A 24561-nucleotide genomic window follows, 5' to 3' on the forward strand; every position below is an offset into this window, starting at 1 on the left:
CACAAATTTTTATGTTGACTAAATTGTAAATTGTTTAAACTGTTCAAACAAATTACTTAGCAATTAAACCTTCAGCAAAATTGTAATTCATTTTAAATTTAGCACAGAGGTTTGATGCTTTTTATTGAGGAAAATAACTGAACAAAAATGAGAAGTATGCAGATTTTCAATCCCAGAGAGGCTGTTCCCTTGGAGGACAATAGATTTCCAAACTGTGGGTGTAGGAATGCCTTCCAGGGCAGTGAATTAATTTTGCAGTAACGTGTAGGTTGAAAAAAATGCCTGCTACTGAACTGCATTCAGGCTTTAGGCTTTTCATATTACTCTTTTGCAATAAAGCAGGGTGTATGAAAATTTATTGCAGTCCAGGTTTGATCAGTATTGACCTAGTGCCCATATTCCATCTTCTGGACCCAACACAGTTGAGGCCTGTACATTTCTGAGATTGTAGTGTGGTTCTCAGGCTCACCCAGAAATATTTTCAAAGCATTCATACATTTGAAAACTGTACACAAAACTTGTGTACATTTAATCCATGGGTGAAGAATACATGCACTTCAGATATGTGCACAATTGATGTGTACATTTGACCCCATGCAACAAGAAAATGTAAAGCTTGCATGCAACAAGATAATGTAAAGCTTGTAATCCATTATGTACTTGGGTCAGAACAATGGAATTTGGAGAAATTTGGGAAGTTTGAGTGTAACTGATTCACACATCCCTACAACAGAGAGAGAGAGAGAGAGAGAGAGAGAGAGAGAGAGAGAGAGAGAGAGAGAGAGATTGAGAGAGAGAGAGAGATTTCCTTATAAACTGGAAAAAACAGGAGATTCAACTCTCTAGCACAAGTTTTGGGATGCTGGCACAAACCTTCTGTGACTATTTGTACATCTCTTCCTATACATTCTACTCTGATCAACAGTGGCTCTCCACAGACTCAGCCAGAGGTCCTTCCCATCAGCTGCATCTAGATCCTGACCGAAATTAAAGCTATATTGGATGTTCTACTACTGAGCTTTGGGCCTTCCCTTATGAGCAGTTGGAGTTGTCTGCTTACCTCGATAGTTTAGGTATACACTTTAGTTGAATATACACCTTTTGCTGTGCATTTTGCTTTCCAGTTCTACCCAAAAGTTATGGACTTCATCACTTACTTCATCTTGAAACCTGTTCTGGGCTTTGGCCCACCCAGGTATTAGACTGTTTTTTTTTCCAAGATTTATAACATGCATTGGAAGAACTACAAATTGTAAAAAAAACATATGCATATGTAGTGAGGCTTTATACTTGGATATAGGGTGGACACCCTTCTGTCTTCCATTTCTGGCATGACATGCCACTTGGTGTAATTCTGTGATTGTAAAAACAATTTACATAATGTCATTGTTTGAACATCAAAGTCAAAAGGTCCTCTGAACTAAAAAAAAAACCCTTGGGCTTGTGCAAATTTAAGCTACCTGGATAAAGGAACCTCCAAACTTAAAGACAGCAATACAGCAATGGGCTCCACATAATTAACTGAGCTTATTGGAGTCTGACAGACCAGGAGTCTGATTTAGGAACAGGAAACTTATATATTCCTAAAGAGGAAAAGGTCCATGGTATGCCAACCTGCTGAGTATACCAAAAGGCTATACATTCCACTTGAATCCACCTGTATTTATGTGTAATGATGAACGAAGTTCAAAAGGAGATATTTAACCATGAGTATGGTGAACATACAACTGATTTATCCAGTAAGCTCTAAGGAAATGGAAAATAGCTACTTCTGAAATGGGAAAGTAGCTCAAAGACCTGGTTAGGCTGAAAAACATGGACCTCATCTTAACAATTTTTATTCTTGATACGTGCATGCCCTCTTCCTTCAGAAGAGAAAAACGTCTTTCTAGCAACCCCTTAGCACAGCCTTCTTCAACTGTGTGCCTTCTCAATGTTTTGGGCTACAACTCCCATCGCCCTGACCATCAGTCATGTTGGGTGGAATGACTTGAGTTGTAGTGCAAAACAACTGGAGAGACAGCAGTTAGAGAAAGCTGCCCTACCATATGGACTAGTTCTACTAGACCTAACTGCAAGATAGAGGAAGATGAAATTTTTGGAAATTAGCTTTTGCCAAACTAAAAATGGTAGGTGAGAGTATGGAAATGTGAAAGAATTAGGCAAAGAATTAGGAAGTTACGTGAACAAGCATGCTCTGGTGTTGATGACAATGGTGGGCTGTGAAAGCAAGTACTGATACATTGAGATGACCTAAAGACAAGAACTGATTGATCAAGAAGGAAAATAGAACAAATAGAACACAAATTGTTATAGCTACCTGATTTCACAATAAGGAGAACCCAAAGGACTGCATTTCTTGGTTCTTTGGAAATACTTAGAAGAGTGGCAAAGGTTTCGCAGCTTTAGCTTCATATTAAAAAAGAAGCATAAGCCTTGAACCATTTAGGCAGTCCTGAATACTACTTTGTCCTGAAAGAGCCAAAGGAATTCACACCTTATGGCACAATTAAGTGTTCATGATGGTAACAGGAAGACCAAACTGAGGCTTGGTTGTTATTAGGAGCCTTACAGCTATTACAATTAGATTTAAAGTATAATCTGAATGGAGAGTCATGAAAATGGGACTTCTCTTTAGAATTCCCAATGAGGTTAAAAATGGTTGTGCTCAACATGAAACCTTTAATAGCCACTTCCCAATTATCTCTAGGCCCTTTTCTTGACACTTCCTTTGGATTCAAAGACAGCCATTTGTATGGGGACTGCAGGCTGCTTGTGTGGCCTCACAAGTCAAGGTGCACAAGGGATCCATGGAACTTGTTTCTGGATAAAATTGCTGCTTTACCAGGGTATCGTTTTTAGAGCCAGGACTCACAGACATGAACCAATTCTGCTTGAATTCCAGGGTAATCATAGGATTCAAAAAATGGGTAGAAAAGGGTTGGTTGACTACCATGGTATGCAGAAGCATTGGCCTCCTAAAACATACTTCATCCCCAACTTTAAGTAAATTTCTTCAACAGTTCAATTCTTTCCTTCATGCCAATGTTCTCGGCTATCCACTTGCATCACAGATATCTTCCAATTTGGTTTGTTTCCTTTTGAAGGAGCTTTGACTCTTTACCTTGTTTTACCCCTTATTACTACAATTGATCCATACCAGAAATGGGGTTCTGAAACAGTTGCTGTTCTCCCAACAGTGGCATGTGGCTACTTGGAGGAATGACACCAAATTTACGATGAGGGGTGCAGCCCGTCAGAATGTGTGATGTTTGCAGAGCAGCAATACAAGACCCCTGCCACTCCTTTGGCAAGAGCAACGGATTTTGTTTTCAGCTCTGCACCTGAACCAGAGAACTTTTAGATGCAAAGATCTGTCAGTGAGATATGGTCCTTCTAAAACAAGTCAGAAGCACCCACAGGACTTGGACTGCGAAACTATGATATTCTGTTGCTAACCTGCAGTGCTAGAGAATTCAGAGGCTGAATGGCCTTGACTTAAGAAGGGAAACAGGATTCCTTTCAGTCAATATCATGCAAGAGGCTACTGGTAATCAATGCAAAAATGATCTTATGAGTTATCTATCCTACTTTTTCTGAATGATCAGGAAAGTTAGCATGGCATTATTTGGACTTTGTTTCATTCATTACTCATTATAAACAAATTGAAGCACTTTCTTTATTCAGACATAAGGCCGTTACAGTAGCTCACAGAATTATTCACCACCTTTTGACTTTTCCATATTTTGTTGTGTTACAACCTAGAATCAAAATGGATTTAATTGGCTTTGTTACCACTTGATTTACACAGGATACTCAACACTGTGAAGGTACAACATATTTTTATTGTGACACAAAGGTTAAGTAAACAAACATAATCTGGCACTTGTTGGTTGCAACTATTCACTCCTTCACTGTGACATTCCTAAATAAGAGTTGGTGTGACCCACTCCCTCCAGAAGTCATAGTGTAAGTAGTTGAACAGAGGCCATCTGTGCAATTCCACTGCTGCATGATCACAGATTAAATAAACCTGTTTCTTGAAAGCCCCAGAGTTTGTTGGAGAGCATATCTAAATAAACAGCATTGTGAAGACCAAGAAGCTATCAAAACAAGTCCAGGATGATGTTGTGCAGAATTCAGGGTTGGTTTATAAAAAGAAATAAATGCCAAATCATGAACATCCTCCAGAGCACTGTTAAATCCATTGTTAGAAAATGGGAAGAACACTGCGTAATTGCAATTTTGCCCAGAGAAGGCCATCCACCAAAACCCAATGACTGAGTAAGGATGGCACTAGTCAGTGGAGCAACCAAGAGGTCAATAGTAACTGTGAAGGAGCTAGAGAGATCTGCAGCTGAGATGGGATAAATCATCCATGGGACAACTGTCACATGGAAGCTCCACAAAGCTGTCCTTTGTGGAAGAGCTGGGAGAAGACAACATCTGCTGAAACAAACCCATGTCAAGGAATGCAGGAGACACAGGCAAACATGTGGCAAGAGGTTCTCTGCTCTAATGAGATGAAACATGAACATTTTGGCCTTGCTGAGAAATGCTACATGTGGTGCAAAGGCAACAGTGCTCATTGCCTTATGAATACCATCCTCACTATGAAGCATCGTGGTGAAAGTATGTTGTTTTTGCTTGTCAGGAGCTAGTAAACTGGTTTGGACTGAGGGAAAGATGGATGGGGACAAATATAAGGCAATTCTAGAGGAAAACCTATTTCCATTTGCAAGGGAGCTGAGATTGGGGTGGATATTCACCTTCCAGCAGGGCAATGTTGCTGAACACTCAGCCAGAGTAACACCACTGTGGCTTCAAAACAAGAACCTGAATGCATTTGAATGGTCCAGTCAAAGCTCAGTCTGACTGAGAATCTGTGGCAAGACTTGAAAGCTAATCTTCACCAACAGTCCCCACCCAACCCAAGCACTTTTGCATGGAAGAATGGGCAAACCTTGCAGGATCAAGATGTACAAAGCTGATAGAGACTTACCCAGGAAAATGCAAAGCTGTAATTGCCACCAAAGGGGCTTCTATTGACTCATGGGGTGAATACTTATGCAACCTACATGTGCCAGTTTGTTCTTGTTTACCTGACTTTTATGCCAAAACATTATGCATTCACAGTGTTGAGTATCTAGTGTACATCAGGTGCTAACAATGCCAGTAAAATCCATTTGAATTCCAGATTGTAACACAACAAAACATGGAAAAGTCAATGGGTTGAGTGTGAATAAGTCTGCAAGGCACTGTATATTCAACCAAGACCAGTGTGCACAGGATCATAGACTTAGGGTACAATCCTATAGTTAGGAGTAAGACCCATTAAGTTCAGTGGGATTTACTCCTAGTTAAATGAGTATGGTGTTATAGCTTTAATCTAGTTTCTTTTAAAATGTAGTGATCGAGCATGCAATGTTTCTTGAAACTTAAAAGCATCTTATGAATAAACAGATGTTAATAGTAGGATGTATTAAACAGTTTCATATTCCACTGAGAGTTTTCAAGTATGTTTCTTTGGGATATTATATTCAGACACTGCTAGGAAAGAAATGCTTAATTTTAGGTCTTCATTAGCACTTGTACATATTAGCACTAATATGATTGTAAAAGAAGAAAACAAGGTTCAAAAACTGTTTGCATAGGCAGCTGGTTAGCCATTGTGTGATCAGAATGCTGGACTAGGCAGGCCTAAGTCGCTCTTCCACCACAGCTCTTCCTATGTGCTTAAATTTTGGAAGAAAACACGCATTCCAACAAATATGTTACGTTATATTTTATGTGAGTGTGTGGGTGGGATGGAAGCCCTTCTGCTTCTACTGCAAACATTTCCGGGCATTTATTGGCAAAGGTTAAAAAATCCAGTTATCATTCTGAATCTCTGAAAGATGAACATTTGCATCTTGTAAAGCTTTGTGCTTCTTTTCCCTTAAAAGAAGGAGGAGGAAAAGGAGAAGAAGAAGTTAGCTTTAGCAAAACAAGGTCTCTGATTATCTGATATCCTCCGGAAGGTTAGGAGAGTTGTTTCCTATATTACTTAGGGAAAAAATTCTTTTTACAATTGAAAATGTCAGCATCAATTTAAAGTAACACTAAGCATGTGCTTGCTTTCTGAATATTATCCTCCTCCACCTCCCTTCCAACCACCCTGCTGAGGATCTGAGTGTGACAGTTTGATTAGATCATCAATCCTTACTGTTAACAGCACTTTTCCTGAACACCTGGGTTGCTAGGTCACATCTGAGTTTAGCTACCGTTGCTTTAGTGACCTAGTGTGCATACGCCACAGCAATTTACATTTAGTCCTCACATTAAAAGTTACCTTACAACAACAGATTGCTTTGGCAAGGGGTGGAAAAAGATCCCTTTGCTCCCCTTTTTAATATGCTCTATGATCTGAGGGAAAACTCTAATGGATAGACATGATATACTGTGATCACCTACCTTTGTGATGAACTTGCACAGAACTACAGTTTTACTGGAGTCTTGAAAAGGTGCTACCACTTTACTTAATTCCCCAACTATAGACAAACTGTACACCACCCAGCAGAGAATAAGCTTTACTTTATATGCAAATAGAAGTATGTTGAAACCATGTGCCATATAACTTAATGTATCTGAATGATTTATGTATCATTTGAAATATTATGATGTATAGTACAGGGCTGGGTAGGGTTTTATATCCTATCCATAGATATGCAAGTATTTACATATTCACAGGCCATTGCATCTGAGTGTACAGATCCTAGGTGAACACGTGAGCAGAACCCCCCACTGATACGCTGGACAGCATGCATCCTTCCTTTGCTCTCAGATCTTCTTTTGGTGGTTTCCTCTCCTTGCCTTCTGATCGCTTCACTTGCTCTCCCTCTGGAATCTCTGGCTGCTCTGCCTCACCTGATTCTATCTCACTGGATGTTTGCAGGCTTGCAGCTCCAATCATCAGTGCAGTGTAGCAGTTGTACTTACAAAGGGACTGGGTAGACAAGGGCAGGCTTTTGCCACCTGGTGCCTCAGAAGTATCCAGTGCTGGCTGCGGTATTGATGGAAGTTTCAGCCCATCACACCAGGAGGGCACCAAGCTGTTGAAAGCTGGCTTGTATGGGAACATGGGAAACTGTAGAATATCACTTCCAAGATCCATGAACAATTCATACCTCCCCCCCAGAGTGTGCATGTTCGTGTGTGTGTGTCAGGGGAGTGATGTTCACAGATAGTTTGGGACAAATTTATATTCTCAAGATGAAGTCAGATAAAGGAAAGGTGGAGGGGAATGCACTTTGCTTTGTACACACACACACACACAATTTTATAGGCAGGAGAACTTTCTTTTCTGCAGAAAGAGGAACACAAACAATTAAATCAGTTGAAAGTACCCCAATATTCTCCTCTGTCTACAGCCCTGAAAGAAAATGTGCTGAATAACAATATGGTAACTAGAATAAATGCAATTGAAGGGGAGGTTGCTCAGTGTGGAAGCAACTAAAACAGTGGAAAGAGTGCATGAATAAAACGATAAGAAAGCCATCGTAAAATGTAATTAAAATAGTATTTCCTGGTTCCTACAAAGGTGAATGTCCTTGGGGAGAGTGTTTCAACTTGGAATGCCACCACTGAGAATGCTGTTTCTGAACATCACCCATTCTATCCCCTGGAAAGGGTTTTTGATGAAGAAATTAACGTGCAGACAGGTTCCTATGGGAACTGGTAGTCAGGGATCTCCACTGTAAGGAAACAGCCGAGGTTTCTACTTAAGCATGGGGCCTACTAGAAACCCATGACCCTGCTGTTGCTGCTGGTTCACCTGTCCTGTCCAGGTAAATGAGCAGTGACAGGAGCAGAGAGATCATTTATTTGCTTTAGCTGCTCCAAAGGGCGTAAGACCAACAAGTGGACAAAAGTGTGGCAAGGAAGAAAAGGGCTCCAATGAAGGCGCCTTGTCCAAGACCTCCAAAAATCTGGCCTAGCACTGCAGATAATTTGTGTTTCAATGCATTCTGAGCTTCTATAGATCAAAACCAGCAACTGGAGTAGTACATGACGGTGGAAGAGGCTGGAACAGAAGTCACTAAAGTAATTGCAATGCTAGTGAGAGATGTTCCAGGCAACCAGTTCCAGTCAGCAGGTTAATCACTGTGTTCCGAAGCAACTAACTGCTTGAATGACTGTGCATAGTTTTAAGGAGAGGCCCACTTGCAACATCCTTGTAGTAATCAAGGATGGATGTTATTAATTCATGAATAAGTATTCTATGTTTAACTCTGTCCATATTATGTGAAGACTGATGGAGATTTGACTAACAAGTAGTTATTTAGTTTTGCTGAAATTACTTAAAAAACACACCCCTTGAAAAACTGTTCCTGAGCTATCAGTTTATTTTGATTTATATTTTCCTGTTCACAGGTTTTCAGAGAAAGCAATTTAGCTACTTTTTCCATTCAGCATCAAACAAACAGATAAACAACTATATCTAACATCATTGGATTTCTAATGTTCCAATAATCCTTCATTTCATTTCTGTGTTTATAATGCTGTTAATGCAAGTGGGGGGTTAGGGTTATTCAGGGAAGGGCAATGCGGAGTTGCTGACTGTCCTTAAGCAAGATGCTTTCTTTCACTAATGTTTAGCGTTTGAATTATTTACTTGTAGATATGTAGGAGTAATTAACAGATGTATTGGTAACATGCATACGAGTACTATTCACCATGAGGATGGGTAAGATGTGTGTAGATGAAGGACTTGTAAATTGTAAGATGCAACCCCACAATTTTCCTTCTCAATCAAGATGGAACCACAGGAATAAATATAGGTTTTGTCTTTAATGAAATATTTTCTAAAAGCCAAAGCATTATTCCCCCCACCCTCCATAGGAGCAAGTGGCATCATTTGCTTCATGCTGCAGAAAGTAAAAGTCAAGGGATGCCATTGGCATGAGGAATGAACCTGCTCAAACCTGCTCTTATCTCCCTAGCCCTACCCTGAGCATTGTTTCTTGGTCACACAAGATTGTGACAGAATTTTAGGGAACAAGAATTGTCCTATAGGTAGATCGTGTTAACATAGTATGTATTTATTCATGATCAATCATTGTAGCTGGAATTGTTAATGCTTCTGTTACATGTGTTCCTCATGAAGACAACTTGGGACCGACGATCTTTTCCTCAGTCATACATTAGTATCAAAACCTTTTTGAAGTTGAATTCTTCCCAGTCTCCACTTAAGAATTGCTTGTTTGGATTTGTATGGGCTATTGAGGTCAGTGAATTTGCAGACCCTGCTAAACAATTTTGGAAACATCATCCAGTTTTCATTTTGCAGAATGAAATATTGTAATTTAGTTCAGTGGGAACTCTCTGCCAACTGAGTGTAAATTTGGCCCCAACTCTGAGTATTTTTTAAGAGGGTTGTCAAAACTCAAGCTTTTCTTTGCCTTGCTGTTAGAGTATTTTATTTTAACTGGCCTATATTTTTTATTTTGCCTTATTAATTGAATGCTGCTGTAGAATAATTGCTAGATTGAATTGGATTTTTAAACTGTTATGTTTTATTATGTGAACCCCCTTGAGAGAATTTGTCTTTAAAGGTGGCATACCAATGATTATAACCAAATTATATAAATTTCATTCACAGTGATTTCAGTCTACTTTTGTGAATGTTGGCTTAAAAGGTTCTTTAAGAATCACATAGTGCAAAACCTTTCAAGCCCTGAAGGTATACACATAGAAACAGAGCAAGTCAGAAGGGATCTCCTAGGCCATCCAGTCTGACCCCTGGCTCCAGCAGGCTCTGCTCATGACATGCCTACCATGAGCATGTCCAGCCTTTCCTTAAACAGCCTCACTGAAGGGGCTTCAGCCACCTCGCATGGAAGCCCAAGTACTTCTTGACATCCATCTTGAATCTTGGTTGCCTGAGCTTTGCTCCATTGGAATGCATCCTGCCATCCACCGCAGGGGAAAAAAGGTCATGACCCACCTCTGCATGGCACCCCCGCACATAACTGTATGTCGCTAACAGGTCCCATATGAGTCTCCTCTTCTCAAGGTGGAAGAGACCCAGTTCCCTCAGTCTCTTCTCAGTCTCTTACCCTGCAAACCAGCCACCATACTTGTGGCCTTTCACTGCACCGATTCTAACCTTGCTATATCCCTCTTGTAATGAGGGGCCCAGAACTGAACACAATACTCCAGTTGCGGGCACACCAGAGTCATATAAAGTAGCAGTAATACCTCTCTTGATCTAGAAGCCACACTTCTGGCTGTGCAACCAAGGGTGGCATTTGCCGTCTTGACCACCACATCACACTGCTGACTCATGTTTAGCCTGCAGTTGACCAATACCCCGAGATCCCTTTCACAAGTGCTACTCTCCAGCCACTTGTCCCCTAACCTGTTCTTATGACACCCATTCCTACGTCCCAAGTGCAAGATGTTGCATTTAGCCTCATTGAACACCATCCTGTTGCCCCCCACCCACTTCCATAGTCTGTCCAGATCCTTCTGGATCCTGAGTACCTGCTCCTTAGTTGTGGTCACCATCCCCATTTTATTATCCTCTGTGAATTTGATGAGCAGAATGGTCACCCCTTCTTCCAGGTCATTGATGAAAAGATTGAACAGGCCCCAGCACAGAGCTGTGGGGGACCCCACTTGTCACTAATCACCATCCACTGATCACCATCCAATTCCCCACTAATAGTTATCCTCTGCTATCAGTCTATGTCCTAATCTATCAGACAGTGGATCGGTCCATCCTAAAACTCCTTAGTTTCTCAACCAGGATATCATGTGGCACTTTGTTAAAGGCCTTGCAGAAATCCAGGTAAACCACATTGACTGCATTCCCTCCATCTAGCCTTGTCATAGAATTCCACAAGGTTTGTCTGGCAGGATAAGTTACCCTGATCACATGCTGTGTTCACATGTGCACATGAGGATTTCCTTTCATTTAACTAGAGGAGTGTCCTATGCATATTTGGATTGCCTTTGTCCATGGAATGGAGTATGTACAACAGGAGTCACATGCCTAGAAAAAATGGATGGAACTGCATTGAAGAAGCCATCAGTGAGGCAGTTTCAACTGAAGTGGCTTCAGTGGTTTTTCATGGACATTAATCACAGGACACATAACTCCCACTTTGCTTTACTCCTCCTTTAATCAAATGGGTAAAACCAGGCAAGACCATGAGATCCACTTCTTTTGTAGCTTCTGTGCATTCCTTTGAGGTTGTCCCATTTTTGTCTGGGCAGGCCCTGCTTGGTGACCCATTCCTCCTCCTCCTCCTCCTCCTTCCTTCCTTCTCTCACACTTTTTTCATGTGTGCTGCTTCAGACAGCTTTTAACTAGATCAGATGCCGAAGACAGGGGCAAGATATGTGCTGGTGGAACTAAGTCTGATAAATATTGTCTTTTTCTCTCTATTCTGTAAGCACAAATGAAAGAGCAAGTATTTCTGTTTTTTATGTACTTCATTGACCATATTAATATTGCCACACTGGCAAACAAGGAAATCTCTGGGAGGGAAAGATGGAATGCATACCTTCCTTGAAGGGAAAAACAAACAAATTCGTTTGTTGGGGTATTATATCCCTGCGGTACTTGCCTCTCATAGGCCTATGGTTGTGGGGGGGGGGGGGCGGTCACATGCATTTAGCACACAAGAGCTGTCAGGGTTAAAGCATGAACAAGCAAAAATGCAAAGCTTCATTCAGTCAGCAAGTTTGCTAAGAGCTTCTTGTTGTTGTTTTCAGAGACACACAAAATAGACAGCAGAGGGGGCCAAGCTCTTCTAGTTTTCCACACAGTCTGCTGTCAAAGTCCTGACCATATGTTCCACAATGTATGAATTTATGTATTAGTAAACTTTTCTGGTATATTTATAGGGAAAAGTGCAGAAAAGCATGAGTGCAGACTACCACTAGGACATGGCGTAGTTATCTAAGTATTAATTCTGATATTTTTTCAGACATTCTCTTTAAACCTACTGCAGTGCTGAACCTCTTAGGAAGAGGATTTACAGCTGAATCAGTTTGTTTTTCCAGACCTCAACAGAATTTGCAGCAGGACTAACTTTGAATTGAATTTTTGCATATTGGAATTACTGTCCTTCCCTTTTCTGCTCCAATTAGTGATTTGTTGTGGGTTTTATATAATGAACATGGCAGAAAAAAGGAAATCATTTCTGTTAATACTCTTATGTCCATCAGAATTAAGGTATTAAAATGTGCCTGTAAAAAGTAGCATCACAGACACATATGGACACTGCACATCCATGACTTGCTGTGTCGTCTTAAGGTAGGTTTTCAAATACTTGCTGGGATTCTTTGTGTGCCGGAAGGATCAGTTCACCTATTTCTAATATTCAGACAGAGAGTTCCATTACTCAAGTATTCATAATGGCATCACCCATTTATAACATCAAGAGCTAAACAAGCTTGTAGGAACCCTAAGATTTTCAGAATGCCAAAATAAATAAAAAATCTGGTGGGAAAACAGCTATAAGCTCTCCAGCGAAAAAGGAGCATGCTCGGTAGCCATGGAATGCTGACTGACTGTTAGAGAAGAGAAAAGAAAAACCAGAAGGAGAAAGGAAAATGGGGTGTGGTTTGTGGAGAAGGATATGCTGACTGACCAGGAAAAGTGAACAGGAGTTCTGCAATGCAGAATTTTACTTGCAATATCTCTGTACTGTGCTTTCTTAGTGTGTTTTTCAAGGTGTAGGCTGATGGAGCTCTTCATTCCTGACTGGTAAGAAGGAAAAATGGAGCTCTTATCAACCCATAGTTACAGGAAAGAGATTTCACTGGACCAGGGAAGGAGGGCATATGACTGTCCAGATGGAAGGCAGCTTCTATCAGTCCAGGGCAGCTTGAGCAATGGGAAAAGATGATGAGAGTGGCAGTCGAAAGGGATCCAGAGAACCACATGTTCTCCATTTCTCCACTAGACAAATCAGTAATTAGCTACAAATATGAGAGGTATTGGAGTTAATGTGAGTCTGCAGTCTGGTTTTCCTTCAGTTCAGAAGACATGGGTAAGAGGGATACCTGATGCATCCACACGCTTGATATGCAACCAGGTATGCAACATGTGCATTGCAGAAGCATGTCCACAAAGGTGATACTACCACAGTCATTGTCTCTGTATGACAGAGGCAGACTGATTCACCAGCTTGTGAATTAGCCTTTAGAAGATCTTTTTAGAAAACTCTAGATCAGTAGTAATCAGTTTTCCCATATCCCAAGTTTAAAAACTTGGCAGTATGGGAACCGGTGTTGAAGATTTGTGAGTACATAATATTTATAGTTACAATATTCATTCCCCATAATTGCCCTTTTCTTGACTGCCTGCCACTTTACCACTTTCTGAAATCTGGTTGTGGCAGACCACTTTAGGCAGGAACCACCAACTGAAGACCAGCATTCTTGACAAAGAGTGGCTCTTTTCAGAAGTCACTGGAATACCCAGTAGTCATTATATTCAGAAAATGCACAATCAGACATTATTTCCAGATTAAGAACTGTAAATTGGGAGCATATGCATTTGGGACTTGTGATTAAAATAACTGCAGGTATTTGTACATGTTTGGAAATATTTCCAGTGAACTATAAAGGGCCAACAGCATTATTTTGGCAACTCAGAGGTCCTAAATTTACTCCTGGTGCCAGTAATGTACCTGGCAGCAGAATATAATTGAGTGGAAGGTACTGGCAGGGACCCATCCTAGTTCCCATGGTATGTTCTCCTCGCTTTGATTTTAGACTGTAATACATAATTATAAATGCTAGGTTATAATCATGAGCACATATTTGTGCATGTGGATTTTATATAAAGTTTTCTGTAAATTCTGTTGGTCATGGGGAGGAAGGAATGGCATACACAAATAAACTGCTCAGAGAACTTCAGCTATGGGGCACTATAGAAACAGAATAATAATGATAATACTGATTGTCAAATGTTCATTTTAGACATATAGGGAAGAAGAAACCAAACATTTTCCATGTAGGCATCACTCACACAGTCTACTTTCAGCTGGGTATATTTTTTATCAGTAAGTGCTTCTTGTGAACATAAAACACTCATTTTCCTCTTTTTAAAAATCTCACTATTCTTTGCATGTATAAGTTTGTCATATTGCTCAATCACCATAATTCTCTTGCCTGTAAAATGCCTTTAGCAAAGTAAATTTCCCTGGGCAAAGTTGTACTAGGATGCAAGGTGTGAAAAATGCATTTATTTCACCCCCATGCATTTTTTCCCCTTATGCTGACCTGATGTTTTGTTTTCCAGTGGACCTTGAGTATCTGATGAGTTTACTGTATTCCCATGTGCAGTTTACTTTCCATGTCACCAGATTCATCAGCTATCTAACGCAAGTGGTGTCATAACTCATGCTGCAAAGTCCCTTCCATAGATTTTCTAGAAGAAACTAACTAAAGATATTGTTTTAACTTTCTCAATGGGTAACCACCTTCATTTTATGTTTCTGACCCATGTGCACTTTATATGATTATCACTGTTGCTTGTACAGTGTTTCTGCTTTTTTTCTCAGAACAACAAACAGTTTGCTTTTGGTTCATGTCGTCACAGTCAAATCAAAAAGGAGCCCCTCATAAGAGAACAAGGGTGCTTCTGGACTTATTTCAAACACTGGGTGACCTGGAGTGGCCATTGCCAACACATTGGTCAGCTGAGTCAGAAGGTCAGAAGGCAAGGGGCCTGCAAGGCATCCTGGTCCTAGGATAAGGCTTTATATGACAATAACATAAGCTTGAGCATGGTTCAGTGGTCAAAAGGTAGCTGGTGCAGTTCTTTAAACTCAGGTTTTAGGTGACTATTAGCTTGGTGTTTCAGAAAGGACCCTAAGCAACAACATTCTGCATCAGCTGCAGCTTATTACCCAGATACAAGAGCAGACCCAAACAGACTGTATTCTGGTAGTTTAATCATGAGGTTATCATGTGTGGATAGGCTGCTCCTGTTGGCAGACTTCTACGATCTTCAGAGGAGGCCATGCAGGCTGATCGACAACCAACCTCAACAGTTTTCTTCAAATTAGGAAAACTACCTCTCTGCAGTTGCACAAGCCTTTTAGCTCAACTGGGGCATGAGCTAAAACGCTGCAGCCAACAGGCTCCTATTCTTTGGCTCTTAGCCTGTGCTTACAGTTGGAGTTGAGATCATCGGTAGGCAGAAGCAGGAAAAGAGCCAGAAGCCATGGGCTGCACGGTGTGTTTTTACATCACCCTATTCTTCCTTCGGTTACCACGGGCTAGTTGCCACCCAACATACTGGGACCAGCAGCAGGAATATCTAGAATGTCTTCAGTACAGTGGGACATATTTCAAATGGTATTTATATTGTAGCAGTAAGTGTCACATTTCTATGCAGTTCTCAGTAAAATTAAATATATGTAATGATGCATGTATGGGGTATTTAAATTAAATCCAGAAGTATTTTCTTCTGTGATTTCTGTTTGTGTGTGGCTACTATCAATATTCAAATGTCAGTTTGACCTGTCTAACATGGGGTTGTCACTGATAATTTTATGTGCAACTCTGGACATGAAAGGTTAGTGCATGTGTGTCACCTTGTCTCTTTTATAAGTATGAGCTAATGAACAGAAAGATTTAGAGGGCAGCACTTCCATCTTTTGAAAATGAGCTTTCACAGACTCCTTGTCAGTGTTGCATTTTCAGAAAGATTCTCTTTATAGATGCTTATGTAGTCTAAGTTTTGTTAAGAGCTGAATTACTCTGTTTTCAAATGGAATCCTTTCTGCTCAGCTATGAACTGTATCATGTTGGCTAAAAATGAAAATTGGAAATATATAATGATGCTGTGCATGGCAAGCAAAGTACAGTGTTCTTTATAGAGAAGCACAGGTCATACTGGCTTTTAAAAACAGCCACCATGAAGTTAAAAAGTGTGCCCACCCATCATTTCAGAGGAAAACTGCTGAGTTTTCACTCACATCCTTCTACTTCATTTGAATATTCCCACTTTTATTCCCCCTCCTATTATCTTAAAGGCTGGGAATAAAGTGTTGCAAAGTACAGAATGCCACTAGCTCAAAATTCCAAAAACCTAGATTAATTAAAGTAACTTCTTTACTCTAGAGAGAGCCCTTCCTTTTGGCCAATATGTTCTTAACCCTGTCAATCCAGCAGCTTCCTCTTTTACTTGAGAACTTCCCCTCCATCTACAGAAATGCCCTCCTAACATATATTTTCAATACAAATAGGAAATGTAGCTGTCTGGGCCATAAGAAAGAATCCAGAATCCATATTAAAGTAATACTTTCATGGGGTGAACACAAAGGTTAGAAAAAGGTTTTGAAATTGCAAGATGCCTTCATCAGCTGACAAAAACAGAAGCAGAGGAGAAGAACAGATAACGTGAAAGAAGTCCCTCCATCTTTTCTCCTCTCTTCTCCATTGCAACTAAGGAGGTCCACATGTTGATGCCTTCTTTGTTGTCTGTGCTGGATCAGAAACTGGGTGCAAATTGCACTGTGGAAAATCAACCAAGAAGGATTCTAATGCATGTCTTTGTAATTGTTTTTGTCACGAATACAGGAGATAAGTTAATGAGAAAAGAAAATGTTAAAAAGTGTTTTTAAGGATCCTACATATGAATGAGTGTAATCCATTTATGGTACTTCAGAATGTGTAAAAAATACGTTGCCCTGTGAAATAATTTGCACTTGAATCTCTGATTAAGATTTTTTTTAAATGTAAAAATTCATGTAAACAGACAACTCCCCATAGATTTGACATCAGAGGCTTGGCTGTACTGCTTTTTAATGATTTTTACACAGCACTCCTGAAAATACTAGGATCTGACAGATGACTAAAACCCCCAATGCTTTAAACTGAAATATATCAGAATTATAACTGTGTTTAGTGGAAAACAATACATACCAGTTTGAGTGGATGAGTTCAGTTTGGTTTCCAGTGGCCAGGAGTGGGGGGAGGGATGGACTGAAGGATATAAAAATAGGAAAAGAGAAAGAGGCTTCTACATTGACTTTTTTAAAAAGTAAAACCATAGAAGCAACCTTTTCTCTGTTGTATTTCATTTATTTTTTATTCTTAACTAGTTTTCCATGCACAAAGGATCAGCATTCTTTTCCAAGGTTCCGAGTAAAACTCTACAATAAGTTGATAAAATAGATCTCCAAACAGGCAGGTATAGTAGAAACTGCAGTTTATTTTAACAAATAAACATTTTGTTATTGTATGCTATTACCAAATTTCTGACAAACGTCACAACAGTGTGGCTTCTTCATCCGTTTCACCAGCTTGTTCAAGTTTATCCCTTTCTGTTTTAAATCTGGAATAACTGAGAGAGCAACTTATGGATGAACATATTTCCAGAATAATGGTGAAGTTAAAGAAAGGCATGGGAACTTTAGTATTGCACGGAATACCCAGCCCAAATACTCCTTAACCACCTTGCAGAACCACTGCATGTAAAGAAGAAAAACCCCATTGCATCTCCTCCAGGGAAGAAGAGACAGGCTAGTATTGATGTAATGAAGCTTCCTATACTTCAGCTGGATTTTTTTCCCAAAAACTACCTTATCAAAATGATGTTCTGCATAGCTTCTGGAAGAAGAATACCTTGATCTAGCTCTCACATTATCCTTAGCCATTCTGAAACAGCAAAGGGTGCTCAGAATAGCAGTCAGGATAGGACTGAAACAATTTCTTTCATATCTTCCTCTCCATCCTTGCAGACATAAGCTCTTGAAAACTGTTAAAAGTGTCTGGGCAACTTTGAGGCAAGAGCCCTACGCCATGCTCTGTGAAGCCATGAATTGTGTTGACTTTGGACTGCCATAGAGTTTCATCCTAAATTTTGTCCCCTTCTCATACAAAACCCTCTCATTCACCAGATATTTGGTACCTGCTTGCCATGCTAAAACTAACATGGTTTATAAATGGGGTGGCCTATTTAGGTAGAATTTCCAAAGCATTGCCAAATCTAGTGTATCCAAATCATAGTATCCAACTTTTGTGGTAGTACAATTCCTTTCTTTCCATCAGCAATGTTTTGTACATTATACATAAGTGTATAATGGTCATTAGAGGCATACAGGAATGTGACAAGCCTTGCTGGTTCCAAGCTGTAGCCTCAAAAGAGGAAATGGAGAAGGTCATAGCTGTACAGAAAATTATAAACTGGAAAATTATAAGCATCAAGAGCAGAGATAGGCAGAGATTATTTCTACAGGACCATGGATAGCTCCAAGCAGAACAACTCACTCCTACACCACAGAGAGCTGGCTATCTTAGTTTCTGGAGCAAACTCCAGTAGCAAACTCTGACATCAGAAAAAAATCCTGCCAATCTTTGGGGAGGAGTAACTCCTTAAAGGACCCATCCTCTTTGCTGAAACTGAACACTCCTTCAGCATGGTTGTTTTGATGGCAGGTTATCTGGTATTGCACAAAAGGAAGAAAGGCTGAATGTGGAATCCTAAGCAATTTGTGAGTTGATTTCTCATGGGCCTTTAGCTGCATGCTTAAATGATCTGGTTCCACATCCTCCCAGTCTGCTTCTTTCCACAGTGGGTTGTAAATTCACTAGAACTGTATGGATGCTGTAGTTCCATGTTTTTCTGGTGTTTAATAAAGGCATCTAAAATGATGCATGGTGTGGAGCAAGTGATGAGGAAGACAAATTCCCCCACAATGCTGGAATCTGTATCATCCCATGAAGTTTACTGGTGGGAGATTCAGGACAGCTAAGAGGAATGACTTGTTCATGCAACACATAGTTAAACTATGGAATTCAGTGACACAGGAAGTAGTGGCGGCTACAAATTTGGATGGCTTTAAAGGGCTTTTGATAAATTCATGGAGGAGAAATCTATTGATGGATGTTGGTTAGTGATGTTGGTTATGTACTATCTCTGTTGTCAGAAGTAGTAGGTCTGTGTATACCTGTTGCTGAGGAGCTGGATAGCTGCAACTGTTGTATGCATCCTGCTTGAGGGATTCTGTGGACAGCTGGTGGACTGAATGGTGTACTGAACTTGATGGACCATTTGTCTGAGCTAGCATGACTTTTCTTATGTTCTTACGGTCAGTACCTGGGTCTGTGCTAGAAATTGTATCTATTATCCAGTCTGAGATTAATGTTTAGAATGCTAAATGGAGGTATAGCAAGAACACACATTTCTGAAACCAGCAGATTAATGCAATGATGAATAGCTCTTATAAAAAAGTATACTAAGTAATCAAACTAGGAAAAAATAGTTTCTGCATTTGTACTGGCAATTAAATATTATCCATAATAGCTTCACCACACTGTATACTGTTGTCATTTTACCTCAAAATAGGCAATGTATATTCTGGCTTCCCTAAGCATTGGAAAACATGATTTTTTCCATTAATGCAACAGTTCACACTCTACTTAGCCAATTGCTGATGCCTGGAACCATAAATTCATTTCATATTTTCAATTATGCATATTTTGGCTGCAACTAATAATATCGTACTAAATCCTCATAGACTTTTCTAATGTTTCCTTCAATATTCCCTAAAAGCAATATTTCTGAAGAGTCTTGCTGTTGTTATCCTGGCATAAGACTGGTTCATTTGCATCAGCTCTGCCCCACCAGACATGTAGATACTTTCTTATTATCCCAAACCTTCCCAACATATATATTCCTGTTTTCCATTTACCCTTTTCAGTCTCTATTTGGTGCATTCTCATCTAGCTTTGGCATGTAACCAGCTCCTTTAATAGCAATACAATTTAAGTAAGACAGTCTAATTTTTCCAAATATGCCAAATGTTTTTATTTATTCATTTGTAAGGAATTTTCAGACTCCTCATTCCACTGCTTTGCTTCGCTTATTTGTAGCTTAATTTGTGCAAGCTCTACTCCATGCTTATGCAGAACTATTTAGTTAGTCACTCCTTGTTTGGTCTGTTTATCCCTCACCCCATAGGCTATTATCATGGGTCAAAGAAGCTCTTTTCATTTCTCATTAAAAGGTACATTTTAGGTAATTCATAGAAGGAATGTTCAAGGGCCTAACTTTGGTGTTGGTAAATTGACTTGCAATATAAATCTCATTCATTTGAAGAAAGTAACAGACATATTTGTAGTGTTGCTAGACCGAAAGGAAAAAAATGATATCACAAAATGGAAACAAATGTGTTTTCTCACTCCAGTCATGAAGCGTTTAATTCCACACTTGGGGAAATAGCAGGATTTACTGGGGTCACTTGTACTCCACTGGGATATGTATTATTAAAGTGTGTGTATGTGTGTGCATGTACAGATTGTAGGAGGAAGTGGAAGGTCAGAAAATACTTTGCAGTTTTATTGCATTGTATTAGATTTACCTTTTTAAACTTATTTGTTGTCAAAATCAGACATAAAACAAATTCCCAGTACATGTATTTGCACAATAAATATTTAAACATTTACATCTTGCCCTTTGAGTATAGTATGTTACACTTACCTTATGTGGGTATGGTGAAAGAGCTGCAGAACTGTTTCTATTTATAATTGTTTCTCTGGGTTTTGCCTTTAGGATTTTGTACTTTACTCTTGTGCCCAAACTATTTATGAGAACTGCTGTCTCATCAAAGATAATCTATAATTGTAGCAAGTTTACCTTTACATTGGCTCATGCTGTATTAATGACTTTCTTGTTCTTTTATAAATTACAGCAGTAAACAGGGGGTTGGACTAGATGACCAGATGATCTGCAAGATTTATTCCAACTCTTCAATGCTATAAACTATATTGTAGCAAACATTACATTTCAATTGTCAGGATCTGGGCTACTCTGAGGCTCCATCCAGTAGTCAGAACCAGAATCGCTACCTCAGTATTTGCAGGATTGATCCCAGGACCTGCAGGAGCTTTCAGCCTCATGATGGGTGCCAACTGGAAGCCCTGGGGGATAAGCTATATAGGAGCAAACTCTTTGCTCTGCAGCTTACCTTAGTAGCACAGGTCTTTATGTTTGTTGCAGTACCTACCTCTTTCTTGGCCCAAATCCTTCCTTGCTGTCTCATCTCAGCAATCCAGGCCTTCCTGCTACCTGTGGTTCAACTCCTGCATTTATGCCTTCCCTTGCCATGAGACTTGTTTTGCCATGTTGCTTTAGCTATGCAGGTTTTCCTGCTAGCTGTGGTACAGATCCTGCAACCTGATTGACCCTTGTTGTGTATCTTATCATGCTGTGCATCCTGCCTCAAGGTACTTGCACCTTTGTTTATATTCCTGGTTCTTGAACCTTGGCTTGTCCATGATCATGTCCATGCCTTACCCAGATATTCCAAGTTCTGGACTCTGGCCTATGACCACAATTTGAACCTCGCTATCGGGCTTTTGACTCTATCTTGCCTCTAGTTCTGTTGCTCTCATACAGGTACCTCTGTGTTTTCTCCCATCACCCATATCCTGAACCTTAACACCAATCTTGCCTTTTAAAGGGGAACAACAGAGGCAATGAAGTATGAAAGAAAGGAGGGTGGGGGGAAGTAGGTGGATAGGAAGACTGTGTTTGACATATTGGGGGGAAGAAAAAACACTTTAAAATAGCTTTTCCTACTTAAGGTCAGTGGTTAGTGGGTACATTTCTACTTAAAGAGACTGCCATAGGAACTGTCACAAAATGGTGGCCACAAAGTGTCTTGCTTATTCATCAAATGGCTGCTCTGGTGGATGCAGCTAGCTACAAAATACTCATTTCCCAGAAGGCAAATGGTTGAGCCTAGTCTAGGAAAGTAGATAACAAAACAGTGATCTCAAAAATATAAACCATTCTTTTAAACCTCAGTAAAAAACAACACTCAACCTCCCAGTTTTTAATAAATAAATAAAATTAAAACACTCTTACAAAACAAATTAAAAGTAAGGAGAGGCAAAGAGCCTGGCTGGCATGGAGATAGGTGTCTGTAGGTACATTGGACGTCACCACACTGGAAACTCAGAGATTCTGGATCAGAAAATACTTTCTGCAATGGAGCAACTTTTTAATTACTCTTCCAGACCCAGTTTGCACTTAACTGAGGCAAGCTGAATCATGGAACTATCTCACTACTAGGAAATAGCTGTGACAAAGAATGTGGCAATTAAGTACAATGTAAATTGATGTTCAGCAATTGCCAGCTGATTTTGACAAACTCTGCCTCCATCTGTCAGTTTTCTGTGACTGGTGGGCTCCAGTCATTTTAAGGCTCTTTCAAGTGGCCCTTGGGTACAAAGTTTCAGAACCCATGTTTGGGAATGTTCTTCTAATTAATCACAGCAAGTCTAGGGGTGAAACATTATGACTGCATTTTTACTGACAATATGCTTGAACTGTGTGGCCAATCTGGGATTTAATCCAGATTCCAAGTTGAGATCATAAATATGCACACACGTACATATGTGTGTGGTCTCTCCCTTTCCCAAGCTTTAGAACACAAGGTATAAGTTTAAATGTCTGTGCAAAGATTTCCTCACTCCCTCTTCACCTTTTACAATTTAGACTCGTTTTAGTTAAATTTTACATTTTCGGCTGTCAGTGTTCTGGATAAAACAATTACCTTTATTAAAAAAACCAAGTCAAATGATTACAGTTTCACTAATTCAAAGCCGGTTAAAAGCAGCTTTGAATTAATGCTATTGTTTTTTGTGGACTAGTATCAGAAACACTCACCAGAACTCCACTGGAGTTGTAACCTCTAGAAATATATGTGCTTTGTGGATATTGGTTAAAATTACATATGTCTATGGAAAAGGAATGTATAATAAATTGATGCTCAACCCTGACACAATGTAAATGAGTTACTCTATCCATGACTAATGAAAGTAACTCCCATAAGTTACTCAGTCAAGTGGAATTAGTTTCTGGCCATATATGGGTGGCAGTACATATTTGGAACAAATATTTGCTTAAACTAACGCTCTCTTTTTTTTCTGGTAACATAGACCCAACCTTTTTCAACACCAGGATGACAGTTGCCTATTTTAGAATGAATTCACATATTAAAATGTAATATTGGAGAATTAGTCATATGAACTAGATTATATGGCTGAGAGCCTTAACCTTTGGGGATTACCCAGAGAACTGACACACCACTGGCTACAGTGAGCTTTAAAAAAAAAAAAAAAAAGCAGTGCCAGGCAGCTCTGAATGTTCTTTCCTACAACTTTATTCGTGCCTCACTGTTGGCTATGCTGGCTAGAACTGATGGTAGTTTTAAGACAAAATATCAGGAAGACCACAAGTTGTCCACCTCCATTGAACATAGGCATTCCCTTTGTAAGCAGATGTTGAGTTTTTCCTGACAGCAATAATTTTACAGGCATTACCAAATCCAGTGATTTTAGCCTGTGGAACAACTTAGGTGTTTTTTTTTTACAATGTCTAATATACTGCTTTTCCATAGGAAGGCACTGGCTAGTATAACATATAATAGAACAAAGTGACACAACATATCAATCCATCAACAACATATAAAAGTCAGACAACCCTTATAAAACAGCAGCCACCCAATGCCCTCCAGTTAGCTTCTATAGCTTCTATTGCAGCCAATGGTGAAGGATCATGGGTGCCAAAGGCCAAAAGATTTGTAGCTCAGCCCTGCTTTACAGGAAGGGAATCCTACAAAGGTTGGAGAAACCAAAAGTCCCCCGAACTGAACCTTTGTTTGCTTTTTCTATTACATTACAGCACTCTGGATTTTCCTCTCTCCTGTTGCTTCAGTGCCATGTTTTTAACTGGTGTGCTTCTTTCCCAAAGGAATTCCAGCAGATCAAGTAAGGAATGTATTGACACCACAGCAGAATATATTTTACCAAATTTGGCTGCATGACAATGTCACTAAGGATTTTTTTTTAAAAAATTAAAAAATCAATGCATTGCCGTCTATCTAAATTAGCATAGGGCGAAGAAGAGAATGCATCCAAAATTGCCTTGGCAGTTGTGCAGGTGTTCACTGTCTTGACAAAAAAGTGCCAGGTGCTCCCTCTCTTGCTACACTTGCATTGCATGTGTAACCCCCCCACACCTTTCCTTCCCTTCTTTCCCTAGTAGATATGATATGAAAAAAATTACAAAAGCACCAGTCTTGTGGACCAGTTATACATGCTTAGGTTAATTGAAATAAACAATATCTTAAAGCATCTTTTAGGAACTTAGATGAAAATATCTGTATAATGCAGTCTTTTAAAACTCTGACTGCATTAAAAGACAATGTTGAAAGGGGCAAACCAGATTTCTGTCGGAGTCATCACAGTATTTTGTTTTATACAGACGTGCCAAAGGACATTCTCCCTCCTTAGTTTTGTAAGGTCAAAAAGATTCTTCAGATCTTTCTGAAACTACTGGGTGTTTTCCTTTACTTTCATCTGCCCCCAGCGGAGAAGGATCTGAAACAGTAAGTAGATTACAGAAAAATTAAAGAGGGGTGGGGTGGAATATTAGATGACTGAAATATCTCACAATAAATATGAAGCCCTTTTCAATGCAAGAGGCAGCTAAATGCAGATGCCCATTTGCAGGGGGAGGGTGTTAATATTGCACTATACTAG

At 39.7% G+C, this 24561-nt stretch overlaps 1 protein-coding gene across 3 annotated transcripts in view; it reads left to right on the forward strand.

Annotated features, from left to right (window-relative positions):
- The window catches only part of ZNF407 (zinc finger protein 407), a 334032-nt gene that overhangs the window by 181757 nt on the left and 127714 nt on the right, over nt 1-24561 (forward strand). The window contains exon 5 of one of the 3 annotated variants that reach the window (XM_044426433.1): nt 23702-24062. The exons of the other annotated variants lie outside the window; for them this stretch is intronic. Within the exon in view, the coding sequence (XP_044282368.1) occupies nt 23702-23843 (142 nt within the window). The 3' untranslated portion in view covers nt 23844-24062. Of the gene's footprint in view, nt 1-23701; nt 24063-24561 lie in introns of those variants that run through there. 3 annotated transcript variants of the gene reach the window in all.

The sequence above is a fragment of the Varanus komodoensis genome, unplaced genomic scaffold (genome assembly GCF_004798865.1).
Source record: "Varanus komodoensis strain SLA01 unplaced genomic scaffold, ASM479886v1 scaffold17, whole genome shotgun sequence".
Taxonomy (NCBI): domain Eukaryota; kingdom Metazoa; phylum Chordata; class Lepidosauria; order Squamata; family Varanidae; genus Varanus; species Varanus komodoensis.